The 27734-nt window shown below is 39.5% G+C and overlaps 1 protein-coding gene across 1 annotated transcript in view; it reads left to right on the top strand.

Annotated features, from left to right (window-relative positions):
• ATP11C (ATPase phospholipid transporting 11C) overlaps nucleotides 1–27734 on the top strand; it is a 345758-nt gene that overhangs the window by 125382 nt on the left and 192642 nt on the right. Inside the window, 1 exon segment of the mRNA XM_053699245.1 lies at nucleotides 2073–2162. Coding sequence (XP_053555220.1) covers nucleotides 2073–2162 — 90 coding nt within the window.

The raw sequence follows: 27734 nt of genomic DNA, 5'->3' as shown, positions 1-27734 counted from the left end.
GTGTCCTCTAGAGCTTGGGTATATGTTCCCAATAGTAATGAATGAAGCCATGGACTCTCCTCCCCTTTAGATGGAAAACATAAATTAGGCTTACCTGATAATTTAATTTCCATCGTGGGGAGGAGAGTCCACAGCTCCCGCCAGTATCTATGGTGGGCGGACCTAAATTTAATTTCTCTTCTTGCACCATTTATTCCCGGATGTTTCTCCTACTGTTCCTTGTTCCCTCGGCAGAATGACTGGGGGATGAGGGGAGTGGGAGAGGTATTTAAGCCTTTGGCTGAGGTGTCTTTGCCTCCTCCTGGTGGCCAGGTTCTTAATTCCCAATAGTAATGAATGAAGCCGTGGACTCTCCTCCCCACGATGGAAATGAAATTATCAGGTAAGCATAATTTATGTTATTTCATTTGCTGATATTAAGGTAAAGGAGCAATTTGGAAACAGTTAAATACACTCCAGCAGGTAAAATGGATCTTTGGGAGCAAATAAAAATGTAGAAAAGTTTAGGGTAAACTGTCCCTTTAAGGACTTAAAGGGATACTAAACCCAATTTTTTTTCTTTTATGATTTGGATAGAGCATGTGATTTTAAGCAACTTTCTAATTTACTCCTATTATCATTTTTTCTTTGTACTCTTAGTATCTTTGAAAAAGCTGGAATGAAAGCTTGAGAGCCAGCCCAATTTTGGTTCAGCACCCTGGATAGTGTTTGCTGATTGGTGGCTACATTTAGCCACCAATCAGAAAGCACTACCCAGGTGCTCCTAAACTTTCATTCCTACTTTTTAAATAAAGATACCAAGAGAACGAAGAAAAATTGATAATAGGAGTAGATTAGAAAGTTGCTTGAAATTGCATGCTCTATCTGAATCATGAAGGAAAAAAAAAATTGGGTTTAGTATCCCTTTAATTGTTATGGCATGTTTGGTTGCAGGGAAGCCTTCGCCTGAGTGCATTACTGCTCATTTCACTAGAGCAGTAGCTATTTCTTGGGCCTTCCGTATTGAAGCTTCCAAATATGTAAGGCAGCTACTTGTTCTTCTTTACATACTTTCACAAAATGTTACTACTTTGCCATATATGCCTCTTTGAAGGCTGCTTTTGGCAGGAAATCTACATAAATTTACATATCTGCATTAATTGTATTGTCTTGTCTCCCCTTTTCATGGTGGTTTTGTAAATTTCACTGCTTTGGTGTGATGATCTCATAGACTCTCACCATCTTATGAAAGAAAAAAACATTTTTATACCTACATGATAAATTCATTGTTTTAATGATTGTTAGAGTCCATGAGCCCTGGCCTTTTTTTTCCCTGTGCACTTCATGGAAGAATTGGTTTTGCACTTAATTTGCTCCAGTTTATCTTTCCTACTTTTGTGGTTTCCTTCTCTACTTGGCCATATGTATATACTAAATGTATTACTACTTATTATTAAGGGATTCTGGGAGAGTGGAAGGGTTAAAGCTCTGGTATGTAGGTGTGTTTTTCTTCCTCCTAGTAGACTGAATTGTAATCCCACATGTGATAATCTCTTGGATTTTCACCATCATGAAAGAAATTAATTTTGTCAGGTGAACATAAATAGCATTTTTAACTTATCACATGAAGAAATCAACAAGATTCTGTGATTCACTTATTTATCCTTATTTATCCTTTAAAAGAATCACGGTTTTGTTTTTGTGTGTGTGTTTATGTTTGATTGTGAACTAAAACTCAGTAAAATGAAATATATATTATATGTTTCAATTATAATTTAATAACTTTAAAGTCAAATGCTTTCTAGGAACTTTTATTAAATTCATGTAAAGACAAATACATTTTACAGACTGAAACACACCTGGCAGCAACAGTTTATTTAAATATTTTCTTCAGATTTTATTTTATGATGTTACTTTACAAAATAGAGCTGATAAATCTATTTCTTTTTTTCATCATCTTGTAGCTTGTTCTTCACTTGTTAGGGATAGGAAAAATCTCTACATAATTAGAAGCTAGAAATATTTTTATTATTATTATTATTATTTGTACTATTTTAGTATTAATTGTATCTCTATTTTTTCTTTTTTTTCAGTACACTGTGTGGAACTTTATCCCCAAAAATCTGTTTGAGCAATTTAGAAGAATTGCAAATTTTTATTTCCTTATTATTTTTTTGGTTCAGGTAAGACGCACAAATTACTTTTTGTTATTATTTTATGCCATAAATCAGTTATGCTTGAATTACTAATATTATTTTTTTTAACCTGAGAAGAAAAACAATAAAATTGCTAGAATTAAGGATTTTTATATTGAACACAAATTTACAGACTATATCTCAATACAATTGTACCTTTTTTATATTTTTGTAAGGGGCATCCTAGAATTATGTGAAGTGCATATATTGTAAAATGCCTTGAATAGACTTTAAAATGCACAGCTCGGCATTTCAAATACCTCTGAAATGTCTCTTAAAGTAATCCCTTAAAGGGACAGAGTACTGTATTTTTCTCTCCTTTAATGTGTTCCCAATGGTTTATTTTCCCCATACAATTTATACTCTCCAGCTAGTATAACAAGTCATTGTAATAACATTAAAGGGACACTAAACACCTGCTGCAAATTCTGCAAACTAACTTCTGCTTTTAATTCATAAATGTACTCTAAATCTAGTAAAAAAGGATTTTTAGGCAGTCTGTGAAGCTTACCCCCAGTCAAACAGAATGGTGATGCTGAGCTCAATGCTGCTATGTATGCTGCCATGTTGTAACGCACGTTGCTCACAGGCACAGCAGTCAGGTGATGTGCATGGCAGATAATTGTATAAATAAAGTTAAGAGGATTATCAGAATGCTCCCTCACTGTGGTGCTAATTGAGTGCTGTATAAACATTGTATGTGCCTCATATTTATATAAATAAACATTCAGTTTGTCCATTCATTGTTTTATAATCAAAGCAATCAAAACTTTCTGCGTTAGAAATACTTCTGCACTATTGAGTGCACACAGCTAGAGGAACGTTTGTTTTAGCTAATAGCAGGCTACACCGGGAGGAGTGGGGAAGAGGAAGGAGGGGCATGTTCCGTGGGGAGAAGGAAGGCATCTGAAAAACTTACATTTTAATTGCTAGAAGATTTATGCACTTAGTGCAATAGCAGGCTACACCGGGAGGAGTGGGGAAGAGGAAGGAGGGGCATGCTCCGTGTGAAGAAGGAATGCAGCTGAAAAACTATTTTAATTGCCAGAAGATTTATGCACTTAGTGCAATAGCAGGCTACACCGGGAGGAGTGGGGAAGAGGAAGGAGGGGCATACTCCATGGGGAGAAGGCAGGCAGCTGAATTATAACGCTGTATTTACATTTTACTTCAAAAGACAATAAGCCATTTTATGGACTAGACATTAAAAAGATGCTTACACAGTGCATAAATCCTCTAGTAAAATGTAAATACAGCGTTATTCAGCTGCCTTCCTTCTCCCCACGGAGCATGCCCCTCCTTCCTCTTCCCCACTCCTCACGGTGTAGCCTGCTATTGCACTAAGTGCATAAATCTTCTAGCAATTAAAATGTAAGTTTTTCAGCTGCCTTCCTTCTTCACACGGAGCATGCCTCTCCCCCTCCTTCCTCCTCCCGGTGTAGCCAAACATTCCTCTAGCTGTGCACTCAATAGTGCAGAAGTATTTCTAATGCAGAAAGTTTTGATTGCTTTGATTTTAAAACAATGAATGGACAAACTGAATGTTTATTTATATAAATATGAGGCACATATGATGTTTATACAGCACTCAATTAGCACCACAGTGAGGGAGCATTCTGAACTTGATTTATACAATTATCTGCCATGCACATCACCTGACTGCTGTTCACGTGAGCAACGTGCATTACAACATGGCAGCATACATAGCATTACCAAGCACCGGATCAGCAGTCTGATTGAAGATGCTCTTCATGAACTGTTTGGGGTAAACTGAGCATCAAGGATAGGGGTTAATGCTTAGTTTGTTATTATTAGTAAGTATAAGTTAGTTCAAACAATTTTTAGAAGGTATTATAGGTCCCTTTAAGAAGAAATACATTTGAAAGCACTTGCAAAAGCATAGACATTTCTATTTTAAAAAAAAAATTAATAATACATGATTTAAATTTTGTAAATAATTTACAATATTTAATATTTCAAGAATTACAAATTCTTCATGTGCATTAACCCGACACCATTTTAGACCTAAAGCACAAAACACTAATAGTGTTACCCATATATTACATTCCTATGTTATGTAAATGTTATGACCTCCCTCTCTCTCTCTCTCTCTCTCTCTCTCTCTCTCTCTCTCTCTCTCTCTCTCTCTCTCTCTCTCTCTCTCTTTCTCTCTCTCTCTCTCTCTCTCTCTCTCTCTTTCTCTCTCTCTCTCTTTTTCTCTCTCTCTCTCTCTCTCTCTCTTTCTCTCTCTCTTTCTCTCTCTCTCTCTCTCTCTCTCTCTTTCTTTCTCTCTCTCTCTTTCTTTCTCTCTCTCTCTTTCTCTCTCTCTCTCTTTCTCTCTCTCTTTCTCTTTCTCTCTCTCTCTCTCTCTCTCTCTTTATCTTTCTTTGTCTCTCTCTCTCATAGTGTTAATGTATTTAATATACCGGTATAGGTATATATATGTATTTACAATAAAAATAACATTTGTATATGAAGAACATTGGAATGTGGAATATGTACAGTAAACATACAGTAAAAACACTTAAATAGTAAGCACAAAAATATGCAAACTTTTTTTATTGACCTTCCTTCCATAATTATGAAATTCTTTGTTGCATTGAAGAGCTAATTTTGGCCATGTAGAATACAGAAAAGATACACTGTGTTAATGAACTTTTTACCAGCGCCTTTTATAAAGTGAGCAGAGGACAGGACAAAATGGGGGGAGGGGCAAAATGTTACTTTGTCAATAATCTGGAAATAGCTGAAATAGAATCCATTAAAATAACTTTCTAATGGAAAATAAAATGCTTTGGCTCATCAGAACATTCAATTTCCACACTAATAATCCTTGCAAATTGTGTTTAACCCCCACAAAGGGGAATGCTGCTTGGAAGACACCACACTTTTCAGCCTGTGAGCAGGAAGACAGTTGGTGATTGGTGTTTGTATGTGTATGATGCCCCTAATGCCAACAATACATCCTCCTATATATCTGCTCTTGCATGCAAATTTTCTACCAATTCCACCTTCTACCTGTGCAAGATATACTCCTCACCTCCTCTCTCAATACTTTCTCACTTTCCTTTGTTCATTACCTTTTACAGATGAGAGTTTCAAGCATTTACTTGTTCAGAGATGCTTCCAACATACATTAACCTGTTAATCTAATTTCTGGCCTGAGAGCTCTCACCGTCTTATCAACAGTTCCCATGTTTTTTATTTCAAATATAAGCCAATTAGTGCACAGGTCCTGTAGCTCACCTTCTGTAATTTATTTGCCATTTAACTTGATAAGAAGGCAGGTGCCCCAAAAATGTTGCTGTGCATGTGCTAAATAAATGTTTTCCATTAGCTGGAATAGAGCATTCTCCTGTCAGTTTGGCTTTGGAGGGGACTGGGATACCTATACCCATGGAACTCTATATGGATTTGGTTTTATTAGAAGCATTGATATGTTGACTTTTCATTTGATTATAAAGGTTATGTACATCACATGACAACTCACTGGTGACATCCTCTGTCACTCTACAGTTCATTTAAGTGTCTATTTTTACGCCTAATTTCATAATCCTGCAAAACATGATGTCCCTTTATAAATAACTGATATTACTGTTGTTGTTATTATTATTATTATTATTATTATTAATAATAATAAATGATGATGATAATTGTATAATGCAGTCATATGGGGCAAAACTTACTGGGACCCTAGTAATCAGATATAAATAATGAAAGCAAAAGTATACAGCGTTTGCATCAGTTTTTCATCAGCAAAGCACTGGCACTAATTTAGTTGTTTAACTGTGTCTCATGAGTCCAACTTGAAAATATAATTTGTATCAGGAGAATTTGTATAAAATAATGGTGCCAATCCAAACTATAAACCAACTGTCAAATTCCTTTGTGGCCAGGCAATCCTATCTGCCTTAATTATAACACTCACATACCCAATTGTTTGAAGAAGTTGCCAAACTTAATTTGTTATTATTATTATTTTGATAGGAATATTTATATATATTTTTCTCTTGCAAGGTGTATCCAGTCCACGGATTCCTCCTTTACTTGTGAGATATTCTCATTCCCTACAGGAAGTGGTAAAGAGAGCACACAGCAAAGCTGTCCATATAGCTCCCCCTCTAGCTCTACCCCCCAGTCATTCTCTTTGCCGGCTCTAAGCACTAGGGTCTCTCTACGGGAGGGTAAAGTGAATGTGGTGTTAGAATTGTTTTTATTATCTTCAATCAAAAGTTTGTTATTTTAAATGGTACTGGTTTGTACTATTTACTCTCTAGCAGAAAAGTGATGAAGATTTCTGCTGAGAGGAAAATGATTTTAGCATGTTGTAACTAAAATCCACTGCTGTTCCCACACAGGACTGAGGAGTACCAGAAAACTTCAGTTGGGGGGAACGGTTTTCAGGGTAATCTGCAATGAGGTATGTTCAGTCATTTATTTCTAGACAAGACTGAGATAATGCTAGAAGAGACTGACAATATCCCCATGAGGGGAGGGTATGCTATGTTCAGAGACTTAGTAAGGAATTGAATGCTTACATAACAGGGCTAATTATGCTGGTTGACACTGATTCAGGGCAATCGATTGTTTATTCAAGAAAAATATACTTTGTAGACACTTTGAAAGTCCTTTTGGGGTTCTTTCTGGGGTTATTACCCACATGGCTGGTTTTTAGTCACTTAAGAGTGATTTACTAGGCCTCACAACTCCGGAGTAGAGTGGGAGGGGCCTAATTTTGCGCCTCAGATGCGCAGTTAGAATTGCAGAGAAGTTCATGCTGCTTCACATGGAGGGTCCTGCTGCTGTTTGAGGGCCTTATAGAAGCTATATTCCCCCAAATCTGATCCCTAAGGGCAGGTAGGGCCACAGCAAGGCTGTGGCAAGGTGCTGTACTATTTTTAACCGAGTGTTGGCTTTAGGCTGCTCCGGTTTGGGCATTAAGGGGTTAATCACTTTGAAACTTGTGGTGCAATCTTATTAAGGCTTTAGGTACATACTGTGAAAATTTCAGGAGAATTGCTGCATTTTTCACTGTTTTGTAAAATTGGCTGCTCTTTTTATCTCTTAAAGGCACAGTAAAGTTTTTTTCAAATTGTGTTTTTTATTTGATTAAAGTGATTTCCAAGCCTGCTTGTATATATTACTAGTCTATTAAACATGTCTGACACTAAGGAAAATCCTTGTTCAATGTGTTTAGAAGCCATGGTGGAACCCCCTCTCAGAATGTGTACCACTTGTACTGATATGTCTATACACTTTAAAGATCATATTGTTGCACTTAAAAATGTGGCCCAAGATGATTCTCAGACTGAAGGTAACGAGGGTAGCCCGTCTGCCTCTCCCCAAGTGTCACAACCAGTTACGCCCACGCAAGCGACGCCTAGTACCTCTAGTGTGTCTAACTCTTTTACATTACAAGACTTAGTGGCAGTCATGGATAATTTCTCCAACATAGGTGTGTCCGGTCCACGGCGTCATCCTTACTTGTGGGATATTCTCTTCCCCAACAGGAAATGGCAAAGAGCCCAGCAAAGCTGGTCATATGATCCCTCCTAGGCTCCGCCTACCCCAGTCATTCTCTTTGCCGTTGCACAGGCAACATCTCCACGGAGATGGCTAAGAGTTTTTTGGTGTTTAAATGTAGTTTTTATTCTTCAATCAAGTGTTTGTTATTTTAAAATAGTGCTGGTATGTACTATTTACTCTGAAACAGAAAAGAGAAGAAGATTTCTGTTTGTGAGAGGAAGATGATTTTAGCAAACGTTACTAAAATCGATTGCTGTTTCCACACAGGACTGTTGAGATGAAGTAACTTCAGTTGGGGGAAGCAGTTGGCAGACTTTTCTGCCTGAGGTATGATGGCCACATTTCTAACACGACTTGGTAATGCTGGAAGGCTGTCATTTTCCCTATGGGGACCGGTAAGCCATTTTCTTAGATTAAGTATAAGAATAAAGGCTTTATAAGGGCTTAAAAAACTGGTAGACATTTTTCTGGGCTAAAACGATTACTTGCTAAGCATATTTGACAGATTATAGCGCTTTATAGTTATTATAATCTTGGGGATTGTTGTTAAAAAACGGCAGGCACTGTATGGACACCTTTTTCAGATGGGGGCCTTCTCTAGTCATAGGCAGAGCCTCATTTTCGCGCCACTAATGCGCAGTTGTTTTTGGAAGGCAAGGCATGCAGATGCATGTGTGAGGAGCTAAGATCCACTGAAAAAGCTTATAGAAGGCGTCATTTGGTATCGTATTCCCCTCTGGGCTTGGTTGGGTCTCAGCAAAGCAGATTCCTGGGACTGTATAGGGGTTAAATGTAAAAACGGCTCCGGTTCCGTTATTTTAAGGGTTAAAGCTTTCAAATTTGGTGTGCAATACTTTTAAGGCTTTAAGACACTGTGGTGAAATTTTGGTGAATTTTGAATAATTGCTTCATACTTTTTCGCATATTCAGTAATAAAGTGTATTCTGTTTAAAATTTAAAGTGACAGTAACGGTTTTATTTTAAAACGTTTTTTGTGCTTTGTTGACAAGTTTAAGCCTGTTTAACATGTCTGAACCATCAGATAAACGATGTTCTATATGTATGAAAGCCAATGTGTCTCCCCATTTAAATATATGTGATAATTGTGACATGGTGTCCAAACAAAGTAGGGACAATGATGCCACAGATAATAATAGTGCCCAAGATGATTCTTCAGATGAGGGGAGTAAGCATGGTACTGCATCACCCCCTTCTGTGTCTACACCAGTTTTGCCCACACAAGAGGCCCCTAGTACATCTAGTGCGCCAATACTTATTACTATGCAACAATTAACGGCTGTTATGGATAATTCTATTGCAAATATTTTATCTAAAATGCCTACTTATCAAAGAAAGCGCGATTGCTCTGTTTTAAACACTGAAGAGCAAGAGGACGCTGATGATAACGCTTCTGACATACCCTCACACCAATCTGAAGGGGCCAGGAGGGAGGTTTTGTCTGAGGGAGAAATTTCAGATTCAGGGAAAATTTCTCAACAAGCTGAACCTGATGTTGTAACATTTAAATTTAAATTAGAACATCTCCGCGCACTGCTTAAGGAGGTATTATCTACTCTGGATGATTGTGACAATTTGGTCATTCCAGGGAAATTATGTAAGATGGACAAGTTCCTAGAGGTTCCGGTGCCCCCCGATGTTTTTCCTATACCCAAGCGGGTGGCAGACATAGTAAACAAGGAATGGGAAAGGCCCGGCATACCTTTTGTGCCTCCCCCTATATTTAAGAAATTATTTCCTATAGTCGACCCCAGAAAGGACTTATGGCAGACAGTCCCTAAGGTCGAGGGGGCGGTCTCTACTCTAAACAAACGCACTACTATTCCCATAGAAGATAGTTGTGCTTTTAAAGATCCTATGGATAAAACATTAGAGGGTTTGCTTAAAAGAATGTTTGTTCAGCAAGGTTACCTTCTTCAACCAATTTCATGCATTGTTCCTGTCACTACGGCAGCGTGTTTCTGGTTCGAAGAACTAGAAAAGTCACTCGATAAGGAATCTTCGTATGAGGAGATTATGGACAGGGTTCATGCACTTAAATTGGCTAACTCTTTTATTCTAGATGCCGCTTTGCAATTAGCGAGATTAGCGGCGAAAAATTCAGGGTTTGCTATCGTGGCGCGCAGAGCGCTCTGGCTAAAGTCTTGGTCAGCGGATGTGTCTTCCAAGACAAAATTGCTTAACATCCCTTTCAAGGGCAAAACACTGTTTGGTCCTGATTTGAAAGAGATTATTTCAGACATCACCGGAGGAAAGGGCCACGCCCTTCCTCAGGATAGGTCTTTTAAGGCTAGAAATAAGCCTAATTTTCGTCCCTTTCGCAGAAACGGACCAGCCTCTACTTCTACATCCTCTAAGCAAGAGGGTAATACTTCTCAACCCAAACCAGCCTGGAGACCGATGCAAGGCTGGAACAAGGGTAAGCAGGCCAAGAAGCCTGCCACTGCTACCAAAACAGCATGAAGGGATGGCCCCCGATCCGGGACCGGATCTGGTGGGGGGCAGACTTTCTCTCTTTGCTCAGGCCTGGGCAAGAGATGTTCAGGATCCTTGGGCACTAGAAATAGTTTCTCAAGGTTATCTCCTGGAATTCAAGGAACTACCCCCAAGGGGAAGGTTCCACAGGTCTCAATTATCTTCAAACCAAATAAAAAGACAGGCATTCTTACATTGTGTAGAAGACCTGTTAAGGATGGGAGTAATTCATCCAGTTCCAATAAGAGAACAAGGGATGGGATTTTACTCCAACCTGTTCATAGTTCCCAAAAAAGAGGGAACGTTCAGACCAATTCTAGATCTCAAGATCCTAAACAAATTTCTCAGGGTTCCATCATTCAAAATGGAAACCATTCGAACGATCCTTCCTACCATCCAGGAAGGTCAATTTATGACCACGGTGGATTTAAAGGATGCGTACCTCCATATTCCTATCCACAAGGAACATCATCAGTTCCTAAGGTTCGCTTTTCTGGACAAGCATTACCAGTTTGTGGCACTTCCTTTCGGATTAGCCTCTGCTCCGAGAATTTTAACAAAGGTACTAGGGTCCCTTCTAGCGGTTCTAAGACCAAGGGGCATTGCAGTAGTACCGTACTTGGACGACATCCTGATTCAAGCGTCGTCTCTGTCAAAAGCAAAGGCTCATACGGACATCGTCCTAGCCTTTCTCAGATCTCACGGATGGAAAGTAAACATAGAAAAAAGTTCTCTTTCCCCGTCAACAAGAGTTCCCTTCTTGGGAACAATAATAGACTCCTTAGAAATGAGAATTTTTCTGACAGAGGTCAGAAAATCAAAACTTCTAAGCTCTTGTCAAGTTCTTCATTCTGTTCTTCGTCCTTCCATAGCGCAGTGCATGGAAGTAATAGGATTGATGGTTGCAGCAATGGACATAGTTCCTTTTGCACAAATTCATCTAAGACCATTACAACTGTGCATGCTCAGACAGTGGAATGGGGATTATACAGACTTGTCTCCGACGATTCAAGTAGATCAAAGGACCAGAGATTCACTCCGTTGGTGGCTAATCCTGGACAACCTGTCACAGGGAATGAGCTTCCGCAGACCAGAGTGGGTCATTGTCACGACCGACGCCAGTCTGGTGGGCTGGGGCGCGGTCTGGGAACCCCTGAAAGCTCAGGGTCTATGGTCTCGGGAAGAATCTCTTCTCCCGATAAACATTCTGGAACTGAGAGCGATATTCAATGCTCTCAAAGCTTGGCCTCATCTAGCAAAGGCCAAATTCATAAGGTTTCAATCAGACAACATGACGACAGTTGCATATATCAACCATCAGGGGGGAACAAGGAGTTCCCTGGCGATGGAGGAAGTGACCAAGATAATTCAATGGGCGGAGGATCACTCCTGCCACTTGTCTGCAATCCACATCCCAGGGGTGGAAAATTGGGAAGCGGATTTTCTGAGTCGTCAGACATTCCATCCGGGGGAGTGGGAACTCCACCCGGAAATCTTTGCCCAAATAACTCAATTATGGGGCATTCCAGACATGGATCTGATGGCGTCTCGTCAGAACTTCAAGGTTCCTTGTTACGGGTCCAGATCCAGGGATCCCAAGGCGACTCTAGTAGATGCACTAGTAGCACCTTGGACCTTCAACCTAGCTTATGTTTTCCCACCGTTTCCTCTCATTCCCAGGCTGGTAGCCAGGATCAACCAGGAGAGGGCTTCAGTGATCTTGATAGCTCCTGCGTGGCCACGCAGGACTTGGTATGCAGACCTGGTGAATATGTCATCGGCTCCACCATGGAAGCTACCTTTGAGACAGGACCTTCTTGTTCAAGGTCCATTCGAACATCCGAATCTGGTTTCTCTCCAACTGACTGCTTGGAGATTGAACGCTTGATTTTATCAAAGCGTGGGTTTTCAGATTCTGTAATAGATACTCTGATTCAGGCTAGAAAGCCTGTAACTAGAAAAATTTACCATAAGATATGGAAAAAATATATCTATTGGTGTGAATCTAAAGGATTCCCATGGAACAAGATAAAAATTCCTAGGATTTTATCCTTTCTACAAGAGGGTTTGGAGAAGGGATTATCTGCAAGTTCTCTGAAGGGACAGATTTCTGCGTTATCTGTTTTACTTCACAAAAGGCTGGCAGCTGTGCCAGACGTTCAAGCGTTTGTTCAGGCTCTGGTTAGAATCAAGCCTGTTTACAGACCTTTGACTCCTCCCTGGAGTCTTAATCTAGTTCTTTCAGTTCTTCAAGGGGTTCCGTTTGAACCCTTACATTCCGTAGATATTAAGTTATTATCTTGGAAAGTTTTGTTTTTGGTTGCAATTTCTTCTGCTAGAAGAGTTTCTGAGTTATCTGCTCTGCAGTGTTCTCCGCCCTATCTGGTGTTCCATGCAGATAAGGTGGTTTTGCGTACTAAGCCTGGTTTTCTTCCGAAAGTTGTTTCCAACAAGAATATTAACCAGGAGATAGTTGTACCTTCTTTGTGCCCGAATCCAGTTTCAAAGAAGGAACGTTTGTTACACAATTTGGACGTAGTCCGTGCTCTAAAATTCTATTTAGAGGCCACTAAAGATTTCAGACAAACTTCTTCTTTGTTTGTTGTTTATTCTGGTAAAAGGAGAGGTCAAAAAGCAACTTCTACCTCTCTTTCTTTTTGGCTTAAAAGCATTATCCGTTTGGCTTATGAGACTGCCGGACGGCAGCCTCCTGAAAGAATCACAGCTCACTCCACTAGGGCTGTGGCTTCCACATGGGCCTTCAAGAACGAGGCTTCTGTTGACCAGATATGTAAGGCAGCGACTTGGTCTTCACTGCACACTTTTGCCAAATTTTACAAATTTGATACTTTTGCTTCTTCAGAGGCTATTTTTGGGAGAAAGGTTTTGCAAGCCGTGGTGCCTTCCATTTAGGTGACCTGATTTGCTCCCTCCCTTCATCCGTGTCCTAAAGCTTTGGTATTGGTTCCCACAAGTAAGGATGACGCCGTGGACCGGACACACCTATGTTGGAGAAAACAGAATTTATGCTTACCTGATGATAAATTACTTTCTCCAACGGTGTGTCCGGTCCACGGCCCGCCCTGGTTTTTTTAATCAGGTCTGATGAATTATTTTCTCTAACTACAGTCACCACGGTATCATATGGTTTCTCCTATGCATGTTTCCTCCTGTACGTCGGTCGAATGACTGGGGTAGGCGGAGCCTAGGAGGGATCATATGACCAGCTTTGCTGGGCTCTTTGCCATTTCCTGTTGGGGAAGAGAATATCCCACAAGTAAGGATGACGCCGTGGACCGGACACACCGTTGGAGAAAGTAATTTATCAGGTAAGCATAAATTCTGTTTCTCTTACAGCCTTCTTATCTAAACTGCCCGTGTTACCCGCAAAGCATGATAGCTCCGTTTTAAGAACAGATTATGAGCATTCTGACGATTTGTTAGCCGTATCCGATATACCCTCACAACGCTCTGAAGTGGGAGCGAGGGATTTGATGTCTGAGGGAGAAGTCTCTGATTCAGGAAGGGTTCCTCCTCAGACAGATTCAGATACATTGGCTTTTAAATTTAAACTAGAACACCTCCGCGTTTTGCTTAGGGAGGTATTAGCTACTCTGGATGACTGCGACCCTTTGGTGATCCCAGAGAAATTGTGTAAAATGGACAAGTACCTAGAGGTCCCTGTTTACACGGATACATTTCTGGTCCCTAAGAGGATTGCGGATATCGTTACTAGGGAGTGGGATAGACCAGGTGTTCCCTTTGCTCCCCCTCCTGTTTTTAAGAAAATGTTCCCCATACCTGACCCTGTGCGGGACTCGTGGCAAACGGTCCCTAAGGTGGAGGGGGCTATTTCTACACTTGCTAAACGCACAACCATACCAATTGAAGACACTTGTGCTTTTAAAGACCCTATGGATAAGAAGTTAGAGGGGTTAGTTAAGAAAATTTTTGTTCAACAAGGTTTTCTTCTCCAACCTATTGCCTGCATTATTCCTGTAACTACTGCAGCTGCTTTCTGGTTTGAGGCGCTGGAAGACTCGCTCCAGACGGAGACCTCATATGAGGAAATTATGGATAGAATTAAGGCTCTAAAGCTAGCTAATTCTTTTTTCACTGACGCCGCTTTCCCAATAGCTAAGTTAGCTTAATTCTATCAAAGCGAGGGTTCTCTGAGTCAGTTATAGATACTCTGATTCAGGCTAGAAAGCCTGTCACCAGGAAAATGTACCATAAGATATGGCGGAAATATCTTTGTTGGTGTGAATCCAAGGGTTACTCATGGAGTAAGATTAGAATTCCCAGGATATTGTCTTTTCTCCAAGAAGGATTGGAGAAAGGATTGTCAGCTAGTTCCTTAAAAGGACAAATATCTGCTTTGTCTATCCTGTTACACAAGCGTCTGGCAGAGGTACCAGACGCTCAAGCGTTTGCTCAGGCTTTAGTCAGAATCAAGCCTGTCTATAAACCTGTGGCTCCGCCATGGAGTTTGAATCTAGTTCTTTCAGTTCTTCAAGGGGTTCCGTTTGAACCTTTACATTCCATAGACATTAAGTTGTTATCTTGGAAAGTTTTGTTTTTGATAGATATCTCTTCTGCTAGAAGAGTTTCAGAATTATCTGCCTTACAGTGTGATTCACCTTACCTGGTGTTCCACGCAGATAAGGTAGTTTTGCGTACCAAGCCTGGTTTTCTTCCTAAAGTTGTTCCTAACAAGAATATTAACCAGGAAATAGTTGTTCCTTCTCTGTGTCCTAATCCATCTTCAAAGAAGGAATGTCTATTACACAAGCTTGATGTAGTTCGTGCTTTAAAGTTCTATTTACAAGCAACTAAGGATTTCAGACAAACATCTTCTTTGTTTGTTATCTATTCTGGTAAGAGGAGAGGTCAGAAAGCGACTGCTACCTCTCTTTCCTTTTGGCTGAAAAGCATCATCCGTTTGGCCTATGAGACTGCTGGCCAGCAGCCTCCTGAAAGAATTACTGCTCATTCTACCAGAGCAGTGGCTTCCACATATGCTTTCAAAAATGAGGCTTCTGTTGAACAGATTTGTAAGGCAGCGACTTGGTCTTCACTGCATACTTTTGCCAAATTTTACAAATTCGATACTTTTGCTTCTTCGGAGGCTATTTTTGGGAGAAAGCTTTTGCAAGCAGTGGTGCCTTCCGTTTAAGGTACCTTTCTGGTTCCCTCCCTTCATCCGTGTCCTAAAGCTTTGGTATTGGTATCCCACAAGTAAAGGATGAATCCGTGGACTGGATACACCTTGCAAGAGAAAACAGAATTTATGCTTACCTGATAAATTACTTTCTCTTGCGGTGTATCCAGTCCACGGCCCGCCCTGGCATTTAAGTCAGGTAAAACATTTTTTGTTTAAATTACAGTCACCACTGCACCCTATGGTTTCTCCTTTTTCTTCCTAACCTTTGGTCGAATGACTGGGGGGTGGAGCTAGAGGGGGAGCTATATGGACAGCTTTGCTGTGTGCTCTCTTTGCCACTTCCTGTAGGGAATGAGAATATCCCACAAGTAAAGGATGAATCCGTGGACTGGATACACCTCAAGAGAAAGTAATTTATCAGGTAAGCATAAATTCTGTTTTTTCTTTCTTTCATGTAATTGGCAAGAGTCCATGAGCTAGTGATGTATGGAATATACGTTCCTACCAGGAGGGGGCAAATTTTTCCAAACCTCAAATGCCTATAAATCCACCTCCCACCACACCTACAACTCAGTTTTACAATCTTGCCACCTATGGAGCACCTATAAGTTTGTGCTTGTTTTTTATGATTTCTTTTATGATAAACGCTTCTAAACATTCTGAAGCCCAATTCCTCTCAGAGTACAGTGTTTGTCAGAGGGATGTGAAGAGGGTATCGCCTACTGATTTTATGGTTTCTCTCACGGGAAATCTTTTCAAGGGTTCTCTGTTATCGGTCTTAGGGATTCATCTCCTACCTCCCTTTTCAGATCGTCGATAAACTCTTATATACCATTACCTCTGCTGATAGTGTTCAGTACTGGTTTGTCTATCTGCTATATGTGGATGGGTGTCTTTCGGTAAGTATGTATCATTATTTAATACACTCTCAGCTATGGTTTGGCGCTTTATGTATTAATATAAAGTTTTTAATATATGTATTTTACTTATATTTGCCATGAGTCCGGTCTATGTATATTTCCCTTTAAAGTCTAAACAGTTTCAGTATTGGACTCATGTTTGGGAAGTTTATTTAAACTTTTTTCTTACCTGGGGTACAGTCTTTTTTCTAATTTGACTTGTTTTTCATTTTTTTTGCGGGCAAATCTAGGCTCGCGAGGACGCAAAATGCTGTTTTTTTATTGTATTATTCTTGGTGCAAAATTTTTTTGGCGCAAGGTTGCGCTTCTCATGGTTGCAAATTTCGTCCTTTCCTGCGTCTTTGTTGCCGCTAGTTGTTTTGGCGCGAAATCGCGTTTGTTATGACGCAATTTGTGTCATTTTCTGGTGTTAGTTTTGCGCAAAAAATGTAAACGTCCTTTTGCGTAATGCGTTTTTATTGGCGCCAAAATTTTGTTATTTTACCCCTCTATAGCTTGCAGTTTTCATGAATTTTGAAAGCTATTATGCCTGCTTTTTTATTTTATTTTTTGTTTAAATTAAAAAAATACTATCCTTGTTTTTCTATCTACTAAAACTGTTACATTGTGGAAATTGAATGTTTTGCCTAATGTTATTTTTCTTTTTCTGTTACATTTTAAGAGATGTCTCATACTGATCCTGACTCTGATGTTACTGTGTAGAAACTATGATGCCCTGAAGCACAATTCTACAAAGCTAAGTGTGTTTTTTTCATTATTAAGCTGTTTTTATTTCTTCAGCTCAATTATGTGGCATTTATTTATCATATTTTATGCTAGTAATGTTTCTACATGTACAAAGACATTTACTGTTTTTACTTATTCAGTTCATGTATTTTGATTTCATCTGCAAACATCACATGTTGTTGCTTATATCATAAAAGTTTATGACTGCTATTATGCCTTTAAGTAAACTTACGAAGTCTTTTCAAAATTGTTAAGATTTAATTAATTTTGTTCTGACCGACAGCATACTTAAGTTTATTCTACTGATGAAGGTTTTCTTTGGTTCAAGTGATCCTGTATCAAGAGTCAGTTTTGTTTAAAATTCTCCTTATTTTTCATTTGAACATTCTTTGTTATTTGTTAAGAAACAAATAAATAAACTATGTTATTTTAAAATCTGGATTTTAAGATTTTACTTTGCTCCTGAGGTTTTTTTCCTATTCAAAATATTATCTGTATTATGTTCTAAAGAATGGTTTATCCTGATTCCCTTTTGGGACTGTACTACTATTTCTATGGAAATTGGTACTTATTTTTAGGATTCTTTAGAGTTTGAATATATCCTTAGTAGAGTATATTCACATACTGTTTATATTTTCAGCGCAGCCTTATCTGTGGCTGACATTACTGTTTTTTTCAACCTTTTTGTTGTTGAACAGTTAGCATAAGCAGTTTTAGATTCTCAAGTATATAGCTCTGTTTATTTACCTCTGATATATTCATTGTATTATGTTTACTATATCTATTATTATTTCAAATATATTTTTATTATCTCTAGCTTGTTAGGATTTCCATTATCTCCACTATTTTTTGAGGTTTAGAATTTTTTCTGCCCTACATTTAGTCCGGTGATGTAGATCAGTTGGTGAATGTCCTGATTACAAATGCTTGTTCTAGATCCAAGGATCATGCATTCATATTTCAGCAGGGTTAATTCAGCCCTTCAGCCCTTCGGCCTTCTGAGGTCAATTTATTGTGTAAATAGAAAAAAAGGAGGATATTCAAATATGCCAAAAAGTATTATAAATTATACTTTTTGGCATATTTGGATATCCTCCTTTTTTTCTATGTATCATTATTTGTTGCTGGGAGTTTTTTGGTGGTAACTCCAGGAGGGTTTTATCCAGTTGGATTGATGTGGTGGATTCAATCTGCTTTTTATTTGTCAATTTATTGTGTACTATTTATTTGGGTAATAATAAAAACAGTTTTTATCAGCTGCTAATTTGGTTAACTCTGAGTGTAAGCACTGAAAAAGCGTTTTTTGTATCCTTCTGAGAGAATAACGCTATATAATTACTAGTTATTAGACTGCATGAAGGTGCGGTTCTCAAACCAGTCCTTCTGGTGGAGGGCAGATTAAATTGTTTTTGGATGAACTCAGTCCAAAATCTATATTATTCTTAGGGTTTGAATATATTTTTAGAATGAGACATCCTATGGAAAGAATCTTTCTTTCTCAGTACACTCTGTGAATTTTTTTCAAGGAGTGATTATACCAGTTCTTTTAGCAGGAACAGGGTTTGGGTTTCTATTCAGTTATATTCTTTGTCCCAAAGAAGAAAGGTTTATTCAGTCCAATCTTGGATCTGAAGACTTTTATATTGTTTTGTTAGAGTCTCAACTTTTAAGTTGGCGATTATAAGGACTATTATGCCTTTTTGTTCAGCAAGGTCATTTCATGTCCACTCCGTTTTACAGGATTTTATCCTCATATTTTATTTAATTCAGGCCACTTGTGGTTTCTGAGATTCTCTTTTTTTAGATAAGCTTTACCAATTTGTCGCTTTTCCATTTGGTCTAGCGACAGCTTTATGAATCTTTCTGTATTCAGACAGTAGGGTATTGTGGTGCTTCCTTATTTGAATGGTATTTTGGTATTAGCTTAAACTTTTCTTTTATTAAAGCTGGACAGATAGCTCAGCATGCTAATGCACTGTGGCTAAGCTCTGTAGCAACCTAAGGGTTGCAGGTTCGATTCCCGGCGAGGTCCATTCAGCCTTTCATCCCTCCGAGGTTGTTTAAATGAGCAGCGTCTTTAGTCCCTTACGTGTGATTAGCCGTGCTTTACAAGTACCCAATACATACATATGAAAGAGCAGTATTCAAATATATGTACTTTTCTTTTATTGGAATCTCTCATGAATCAACTAAGTTTTGTTTTTTCAAGACATGGTTAGAGGATTTAATTTACCTAAGAGTTTTGTGATTCCTTAGACAAAGGTCACTTATTTTTGGGTTTCTAGATGGATTCTGTTTTCATGTCTTTGTCTTTATCGGACAAAAGTCAATTGTAAATGGCGTTAGCCTGTCTATCTTACAGTCTAGAACATTACTTTCAGTGGCTATGTGCATGGAAGTTTTAGGTCTCATAACTGCAGCATCGGGCGTTGTTCCCTTTTGCTTGTTTTTCATCTGAGATCTCTTTTTGCTTTACAAACTAAATCAATTATACAGGGATTGTTTTCAGATATCACAGTTGATATTATTAAATCCTAACACTCTACTCTCTCTGTTTTGGTGATTAGTCTATTATTGTTTTATTCAGAGGGCCTCCTTTTGTTCGTCCTTCCTTGACTGTATTCTTAATGGATGCAAATCTTACAGATTGTGGAGCTGTCTGAGGGTCTCTGACAGCATAAGGGGTTTGGAGACTTCAAGAGGCGAGGTTTTTAATAGATATTTTAGAACTCTGTGCTATTTTCAGAGCTTATTCAGGCTTGGCCTCTTTTAGGAGAGAACTTTACATTTTTTGCTTTCAGACAGACAATATCACAAATGTGGCATATGTCAATCGATAAATAGTGACTTGTAGTTCATTAGCAATTAAGAAGTATCTTGAATACGTTCTTAGATGGAATTCATCTCCTAATTTCTACGATTTTTTTCTCGGGTTTAGACATTTGGGAGGTGGATTATCTCAGCCATCAGTATTTACATCCGGGAGAATGGTATCTCTATACAGATGTGTGTTCTCAATTTCCCAGGTACCTTTTCAGTTCCAGGGATCCTCAGGCTGAGATGGTGGATGCATTAGCAGTGTATTGGTTTAGCAACCTAACTACATATTTCTGCCTCTGTTTTTTTTCCTCCAAGGGTGATTTCCAACGTGTCATGTGTTTCTGATAGCATCAGCATGGCCTCACAGGTTTGGTATGTGGATCTGGTTAGGATGTCCAGTTGCCATCCTTGGCCGCTTTCTCTTTGGCCAACCCTCTTGTTTTAGGGGCTATTTTTCCATCAGGATCTCAAATTACTAATTTGATAGTATGGGAATTGATTAGTGTTTAGTCATAGAGGTTTCTCTGACTTAGTCTTTATCACTATTTTGCAGGCTTATAAGTCTGTTTCAAAGAACATGTATTATCAGGTTTAGAAAACCTATATGTTTTTTGGTGTTCTTCTCATAAATTCTCTTGGCATTCTTTTAGAATTCCTAGGATTTCACAGTTTTTTCAGGATGGTTTGGATAAGTTTGTCTGTGATTTTTTTTAAAGGGACAAATCTCTGTTCTTTCTGTTTTATTTCCAAGAAAGATTGTTTAAACTTCCTGATATTCACTTTTTTTGTCCAGGCTTTGGTTGGTATCAAGCCTGTTCATTTATTAATTTCTCCTTTTTGGAGTCTTATTTGGTTTAAAGATTTTGTAGACTCTTTCTTTTGAGCCTATATTTTCTTTGAAGATTATCTACTTTCTTGGAAAGTTTTGTTTCTTTTTACTATCTCTTCTGCTACAACAGTTTCTGATTTATCAGCTCTCTCTTGTGTGTCTCCTTTATCTGTTTTTTTCATCTAGATAAGTTGTTTTGTAGACTTCTTTTTTCCTAAGGTTGTGAATTTGAACAACATTAGTAGAGACATTGTTTTTCCTTCCTTATGTCCTAATCCTAAATAATTCTTTGTGTGTTCTTTACATCCTTTGGATGTGGAAAGAGCTTTATAATTCTTTATCAATGTTACTAGGATTTCAGAAGACTTCTAGTCTATTTGTGTTTTTCTGGTTCCAGAGAAGGTTAGAAATCCTCTCCCATTTATTTGGCATCCTCGTTAAAGCTTCTGTTTCTCAAGGCTTATTTGGAGGCAGGGCAGGCTTCGCCTCAGAGATTTACAGCTCATTCTACTAAGTTCAGTCGCCATTTCTTGGGCTTTTTCAGAATGAAGCTTCGGTTGTTCAAATTTGCAAATCAGTAATTTGGTCTTCTTTGCTTACTTTTATTGTTTTTACCATTTTTATGTATTTTGCTTCGTCTGAAGCAGTCTTTGGTAGAAAAGTTCTTCAGGCAGCTGTCTCAGTTTGATTCTACTGATTTTTATTTCATTTTTTTTAAGAAAAACTTAATTATTTTGTGGATTTAAATGGAAATAGCTGTTGTTATTGTATCCCTCCCTCTCTAGTGACTCTTCTGTGGACTTCCACATCTTGGGTATTTCTATCCCATACGTTACTAGCTCATGGATTCTTGCAAATTACATGAAAGAAAACATAATTTATGTAAGAACTTACCTGATAAATTCATTTCTTTCATATTGGCAAGAGTTCATGAGGCCCACCGTTTTTATGATGGTTATGTTTTTTTGGTATAAAAGCACAATTATATTTCCAGTTCCTCTTTTGTATGCTTTTTTACTCCTTTTTATTATCGCCTCACTACTTGGCTATTCGTTAAACTGAGTTGTGGGTGTGGGGGGGGGTGTATCTATAGGCATTTGAGGTTTGGGAAACTTTGCCCCCTCCTGGTAAGAATGTATATCCCATACGTCACTAGCTCATGGACTCTTTCCAATATGAAAGAAATTAATTTATCAGGTAAGTTCTTACATAAATTATGTTTTTTTTTATTTAATAAGTAAAACCTTAGCGCATACATGTAATCACTGAGTAACATAGTAAAGCAGCTCTCAGTTACATACAATGTGAAATTAAGTTTACAATCAAAGCTGTTTTCACTCACATAGATGAGATCTTCAAGTGTCCGTTTAATTGGTGTGTCCTACTTAAGTTTAATTTCAAATTTTGCAATAAAATAAATAAAATTAACAAAACAAACATTAAATTGACATAACCTAATCCAAAGACTAAATTAAGCTAGCTAAAATATTAAACTAACTACAAGGAGTTCTGCACAAGTGTACTGAATACAATGACAAGCATTTCATGGAAAAGAATAGAGTCCTACTCACCATATTTACTTACTCGGAGTACCTACAGACCAACACCTATCCACTTCCACTCTCAAATGCCCACTATGATGAAGAGAAGAGCAGCAATAAAGAAAAGAGAATAGTAGGTCAGTTTAACTTAGTCTGTGATGCACCATCTACTCAGCAAGTTTTTTCTGTAGAATAATTATGCTATTTCTAAATGGATATATTAACCTATTTCATAAAAGTATAGCAGATAAACTTCCCATTTCTCTTGTTAAGTGTATCCAGTCCACGGATCATCCATTACTTGTGGGATATTCTCCTTCCCAACAGGAAGTTGCAAGAGGATCACCCACAGCAGAGCTGCTATATAGCTCCTCCCCTCACTGCCATATCCATTCATTCTCTTGCAACTCTCAATAAAGATGGAGGTAGTAAGAGGAGAGTGGTGTATTATAGTTAGTTTTTTAACTTCAATCAAAAGTTTATTTTTAAATGGTACCGGAGTGTACTGTTTTATCTCAGGCAGCATTAGAAGAAGAATCTGCCTGTGATTTCTATGATCTTAGCAGAAGTAACTAAGATCCACTGCCGTTCTCACATATTCTGAGGAGTGAGGTAACTTCAGAGGGGGAATGGCGTGCAGGTTTTCCTGCAATAAGGTATGTGCAGTTAACATATTTCTAGAAAAATGCTGCTGATACCGGATTAATGTAAGTTAAGCCTAAATGCAGTGATTTAATAGCGACTGGTATCAGGCTTATTAACAGAGATACATACTCTTATAAAAATGTAATATAAAACGTTTGCTGGCATGTTAATCGTTTTTATATATGTTTGGTGACAAAACTTATTGGGGCCTAGTTTTTTTCCACATGGCTGGCTTGATTTTTGCCTAGAAACTGTTTCCTGAGGCTTTCCACTGTTGTAATATGAGTGGGAGGGGCCTATTTTAGCGCTTTTCTGCGCAGTTAGAATTACAGACAGAGACATTCAGCTTCCTTCTGCATGATACAGGACGTCTCTGAAGGGCTCAAAAGGCTTCAAAAGTCGTTTTTGAGGAGGGTAACAACCACAGGAGACCTGTGGCAGTTGTTGTGACTGTGTTTAAAAACGTTTTTGTCATTTATTATTCCGTTTTTGGTATTAAGGGGTTAATCATCCATTTGCAAGTGGGTGCAATGCTCTGCTAACTTGTTACATACACTGTAAAAATTTTGTTAGTGTAACTGCCTTTTTTCACTGTTATTTCAAATTTTGTCAATTTGTTTCTCTTAAAGGCACAGTAACGTTTTTTTATATTGCTTGTTAACTTGGTTTAAAGTGTTTTCCAAGCTTGCTAGTCTCATTGCTAGTCTGTACAAACATTTCTGACACAGAGGACACTACTTGTTCATTATGTTTAAAAGCCATGGTGGAGCCCCATAGGAGAATGTGTACTAAATGTATTGATTTCACCTTAAACAGTAAAGATCAGTCTTTATCTATAAAAGAATTGTCACCAGAGGGGTCTGTCGAGGGGGAAGTTATGCCGACTAACTCTCCCCACGTGTCGGACCCTTCGCCTCCCGCTCAAGGAACGCACGCTAATATGGCGCCAATTACATCAGGGACGCCCATAGCGATTACTTTGCAGGACATGGCTGCAATCATGAATAATACCCTGTCAGAGGTATTATCCAGATTGCCTGAATTGAGAGGCAAGCGCGATAGCTCTGGGGTTAGACGAGATACAGAGCGCGTAGATGCTGTAAGAGCCATGTCTGATACTGCGTCACAATATGCAGAACCTGAGGACGGAGAGCTTCAGTCTGTGGGGGACATCTCTGAATCGGGGAGACCTGATTCAGAGATTTCTAATTTTAAATTTAAGCTTGAGAACCTCCGTGTATTGCTTGGGGAGGTTTTAGCTGCTCTGAATTACTGTGACACAATTGCAGTGCCAGAGAAATTGTGTAGACTGGATAAATACTATGCAGTGCCGGTGAGTACTGATGCTTTTCCAATATCTAAAAGGCTTACAGAAATTATTAGTAAGGAGTGGGATAGACCCGGTGTGCCCTTTTCCCCACCTCCTATATTTAGAAAAATGTTTCCAATAGATGCCACTACACGGGACTTATGGCAGACAGTCCCTAAGGTGGAGGGAGCAGTTTCTATTCTAGCAAAGCGTACCACTATCCCGGTCGAGGACAGTTGTGCTTTTTCAGATCCAATGGATAAAAAATTAGAGGGTAACCTTAAGAAAATGTTTATTCAACAAGGTTTTATTTTACAGCCCCTTGCATGCATTGCGCCTGTCACTGCTGAGGCGGCGTTCTGGTTTGAGGCCCTGGAAGAGGTCATCCATACAGCTCCATTGACTGAAATTATTGACAAGCTTAGAACACTTAAGCTAGCTAACTCATTTGTTTCTGATGCCATTGTTCATTTGACTAAACTAACGGCTAAGAATTCCGGATTCGCCATCCAGGCGCGTAGGGCGCTATGGCTCAAATCCTGGTCAGCTGATGTGACTTCAAAGTCTAAATTACTCAACATTCCTTTCAAGGGGCAGACCTTATTCGGGCCTGGTTTGAAAGAAATTATTGCTGACATTACCGGAGGTAAGGGTCATACCCTTCCTCAGGACAGGGCCAAATCAAGGGCCAAACAGTCTAATTTTCGTGCCTTTCGAAATTTCAAGGCAGGTGTAGCATCAGCTTCCTCTGCTTCAAAACAAGAGGGAACTTTTGCTCAATCCAAGCAGGCCTGGAAACCTAACCAGTCCTGGAACAAGGGCAAGCAGGCCAGAAAGCCTGCTGCTGCCTCTAAGACAGCATGAAGGAGGAACCCCCTATCCAACAACGGATCTAGTAGGGGGCAGACTCTCTCTCTTCGCCCAGGCGTGGGCAAGAGATGTTGAGGATCCCTGGGCGTTGGAGATCATATCTCAGGGATATCTTCTGGACTTCAAAGCTTCTCCTCCACAAGGGAGATTTCACCCTTCAAGATTATCTGCAAACCAGATAAAGAAAGAGCCATTCCTAAGCTGCGTACGAGACCTCCTTGTAATGGGAGTGATCCATCCAGTTCCGCGGACGGAACAAGGACAGGGGTTTTATTCAAATCTGTTTGTGGTTCCCAAAAAAGAGGGAACCTTCAGACCAATTTTGGATCTAAAGATCCTAAACAAATTCCTCAGAGTTCCGTCATTCAAGCTGGAAACTATTCGAACCATTTTACCCATGATCCAAGAGGGTCAATACATGACCACAGTGGACTTAAAGGATGCCTACCTTCACATTCCGATTCACAAGAATCATCATCAGTTCCTGAGGTTTGCCTTTTTAGACAGGCATTACCAATTTGTATCTCTTCTATTCGGGTTGGCTACAGCCCCAAGAATTTTTACAAAGGTTCTGGGCTCACTTCTGGCGGTCCTAAGACCGCGAGGCATAGCGGTGGCTCCTTACCTAGACGACATCCTGATACAGGCGTCAAGCTTTCAAATTGCCAAATCTCATACAGAGATAGTTCTGGCATTCCTGAGGTCGCATGGGTGGAAAGTGAACGAAGAAAAGAGTTCTCTATCTCCTCTCACAAGGGTTTCCTTCCTAGGGACTCTAATAGATTCTATAGAAATGAAAATTTACCTGACTGAGTCTAGGTTATCAAAACTTCTAAATGCTTGCCGTGTTCTTCACTCCATTCCGCGCCCCGCGGTGGCTCAGTGCATGGAAGTAATCGGCTTAATGGTAGCGGCGATGGACATAGTGCCATTTGTGCGCCTGCATCTCAGTCCGCTGCAATTATGCATGCTCAGTCAGTGGAATGGGGATTACACAGATTTGTCCCCTCTACTAAATCTGGATCAGGAAACCAGAGATTCTCTTCTCTGGTGGTTATCTCGGGTCCTTCTGTCCAAGGGTATGACCTTTCGCAGACCAGATTGGACAATTGTAACAACAGATGCCAGCCTTCTAGGTTGGGGTGCAGTCTGGAACTCCCTGAAGGCTCAGGGTTCATGGACTCAGGAGGAGAAACTCCTACCAATAAATATTCTGGAGTTAAGAGCAATATTCAATGCTCTTCTAGCTTGGCCTCAGTTAGCAACACTGAGGTTCATCAGATTTCAGTCGGACAACATCACGACTGTGGCTTACATCAACCATCAAGGGGGAACCAGGAGTTCCCTAGCGATGTTGGAAGTCTCAAAGATAATTCGCTGGGCAGAGTCTCACTCTTGCCACCTGTCAGCGATCCATATCCCAGAACTGGGAGGTGGATTTTCTAAGTCGTCAGACTTTTCATCCGGGGAGTGGGAACTCCATCCGGAGGTGTTTGCTCAATTGGTTCTCCGTTGGGGCAAACCAGAATTGGATCTCATGGCTTCTCGCCAGAACGCCAAGCTTCCTTGTTACGGATCCAGGTCCAGGGACCCAGAAGCGGCACTGATAGATGCTCTAGCAGCGCCTTGGTTCTTCAACCTGGCTTATGTGTTTCCACCGTTTCCTCTGCTCCCTCGTCTGATTGCCAAAATCAAACAGGAGAGAGCATCGGTGATATTGATAGCGCCTGCGTGGCCACGCAGGACCTGGTATGCAGACCTAGTGGACTTGTCATCCTTTCCACCATGGACTCTGCCTCTGAGACAAGACCTTCTAATACAAGGTCCTTTCAATCATCCGAATCTACTTTCTCTGAGACTGACTGCATGGAGATTGAACGCTTGATCCTATCAAAGCGTGGCTTCTCCGAGTCAGTAATTGATACCTTAATACAGGCACGAAAGCCTGTCACCAGGAAGATTTACCAAAAGATATGGCGTAAATATCTTCATTGGTGTGAATCCAAGAATTACTCATGGAGTAGGGTTAGGATTCCTAGGATATTGTCCTTCCTCCAAGAGGGTTTGGACAAAGGATTATCAGCTAGTTCTTTAAAGGGACAGATTTCTGCTCTGTCTATTCTTTTACATAAGCGTCTGGCAGAAGTTCCAGACGTTCAGGCATTATGTCAGGCTTTAGTTAGAATTAAGCCTGTGTTTAAACCTGTTGCTCCTCCATGGAGCTTAAACTTGGTTCTTAAAGTTCTTCAAGGGGTTCCGTTTGAACCACTTCATTCTATTGATATCAAACTTCTATCATGGAAAGTTCTTTTTCTGATGGCTATTTCCTCGGCTCGAAGAGTCTCAGAGTTATCTGCCTTACATTGTGATTCTCCTTATCTGATTTTTCATTCAGATAAAGTAGTTCTGCGTACAAAACCTGGGTTTTTACCTAAGGTGGTTTCTAACAAGAATATCAATCAAGAGATTGTTGTTCCATCATTATGTCCTAATCCTTCTTCGAAGAAGGAACGTCTTTTGCATAATCTAGACATAGTCCGTGCCTTGAAGTTTTGCTTACAGGCTACTAAAGATTTTCGTCAAACATCTAACCTGTTTGTTGTTTACTCTGGACAGAGGAGAGGTCAAAAGGCCTCGGCCACCTCTCTTTCTTTTTGGCTTCAGAGTATAATCCGTTTAGCCTATGAGACTGCTGGACCGCAGCCTCCTGAAAGGAT

Source organism: Bombina bombina, chromosome 1 (genome assembly GCF_027579735.1).
Source record: "Bombina bombina isolate aBomBom1 chromosome 1, aBomBom1.pri, whole genome shotgun sequence".
Lineage (NCBI taxonomy): Eukaryota > Metazoa > Chordata > Amphibia > Anura > Bombinatoridae > Bombina > Bombina bombina.
The sequence above is the reverse complement of the archived record's forward strand: the minus strand, read 5'-3'. Positions and strand labels throughout refer to the sequence as shown.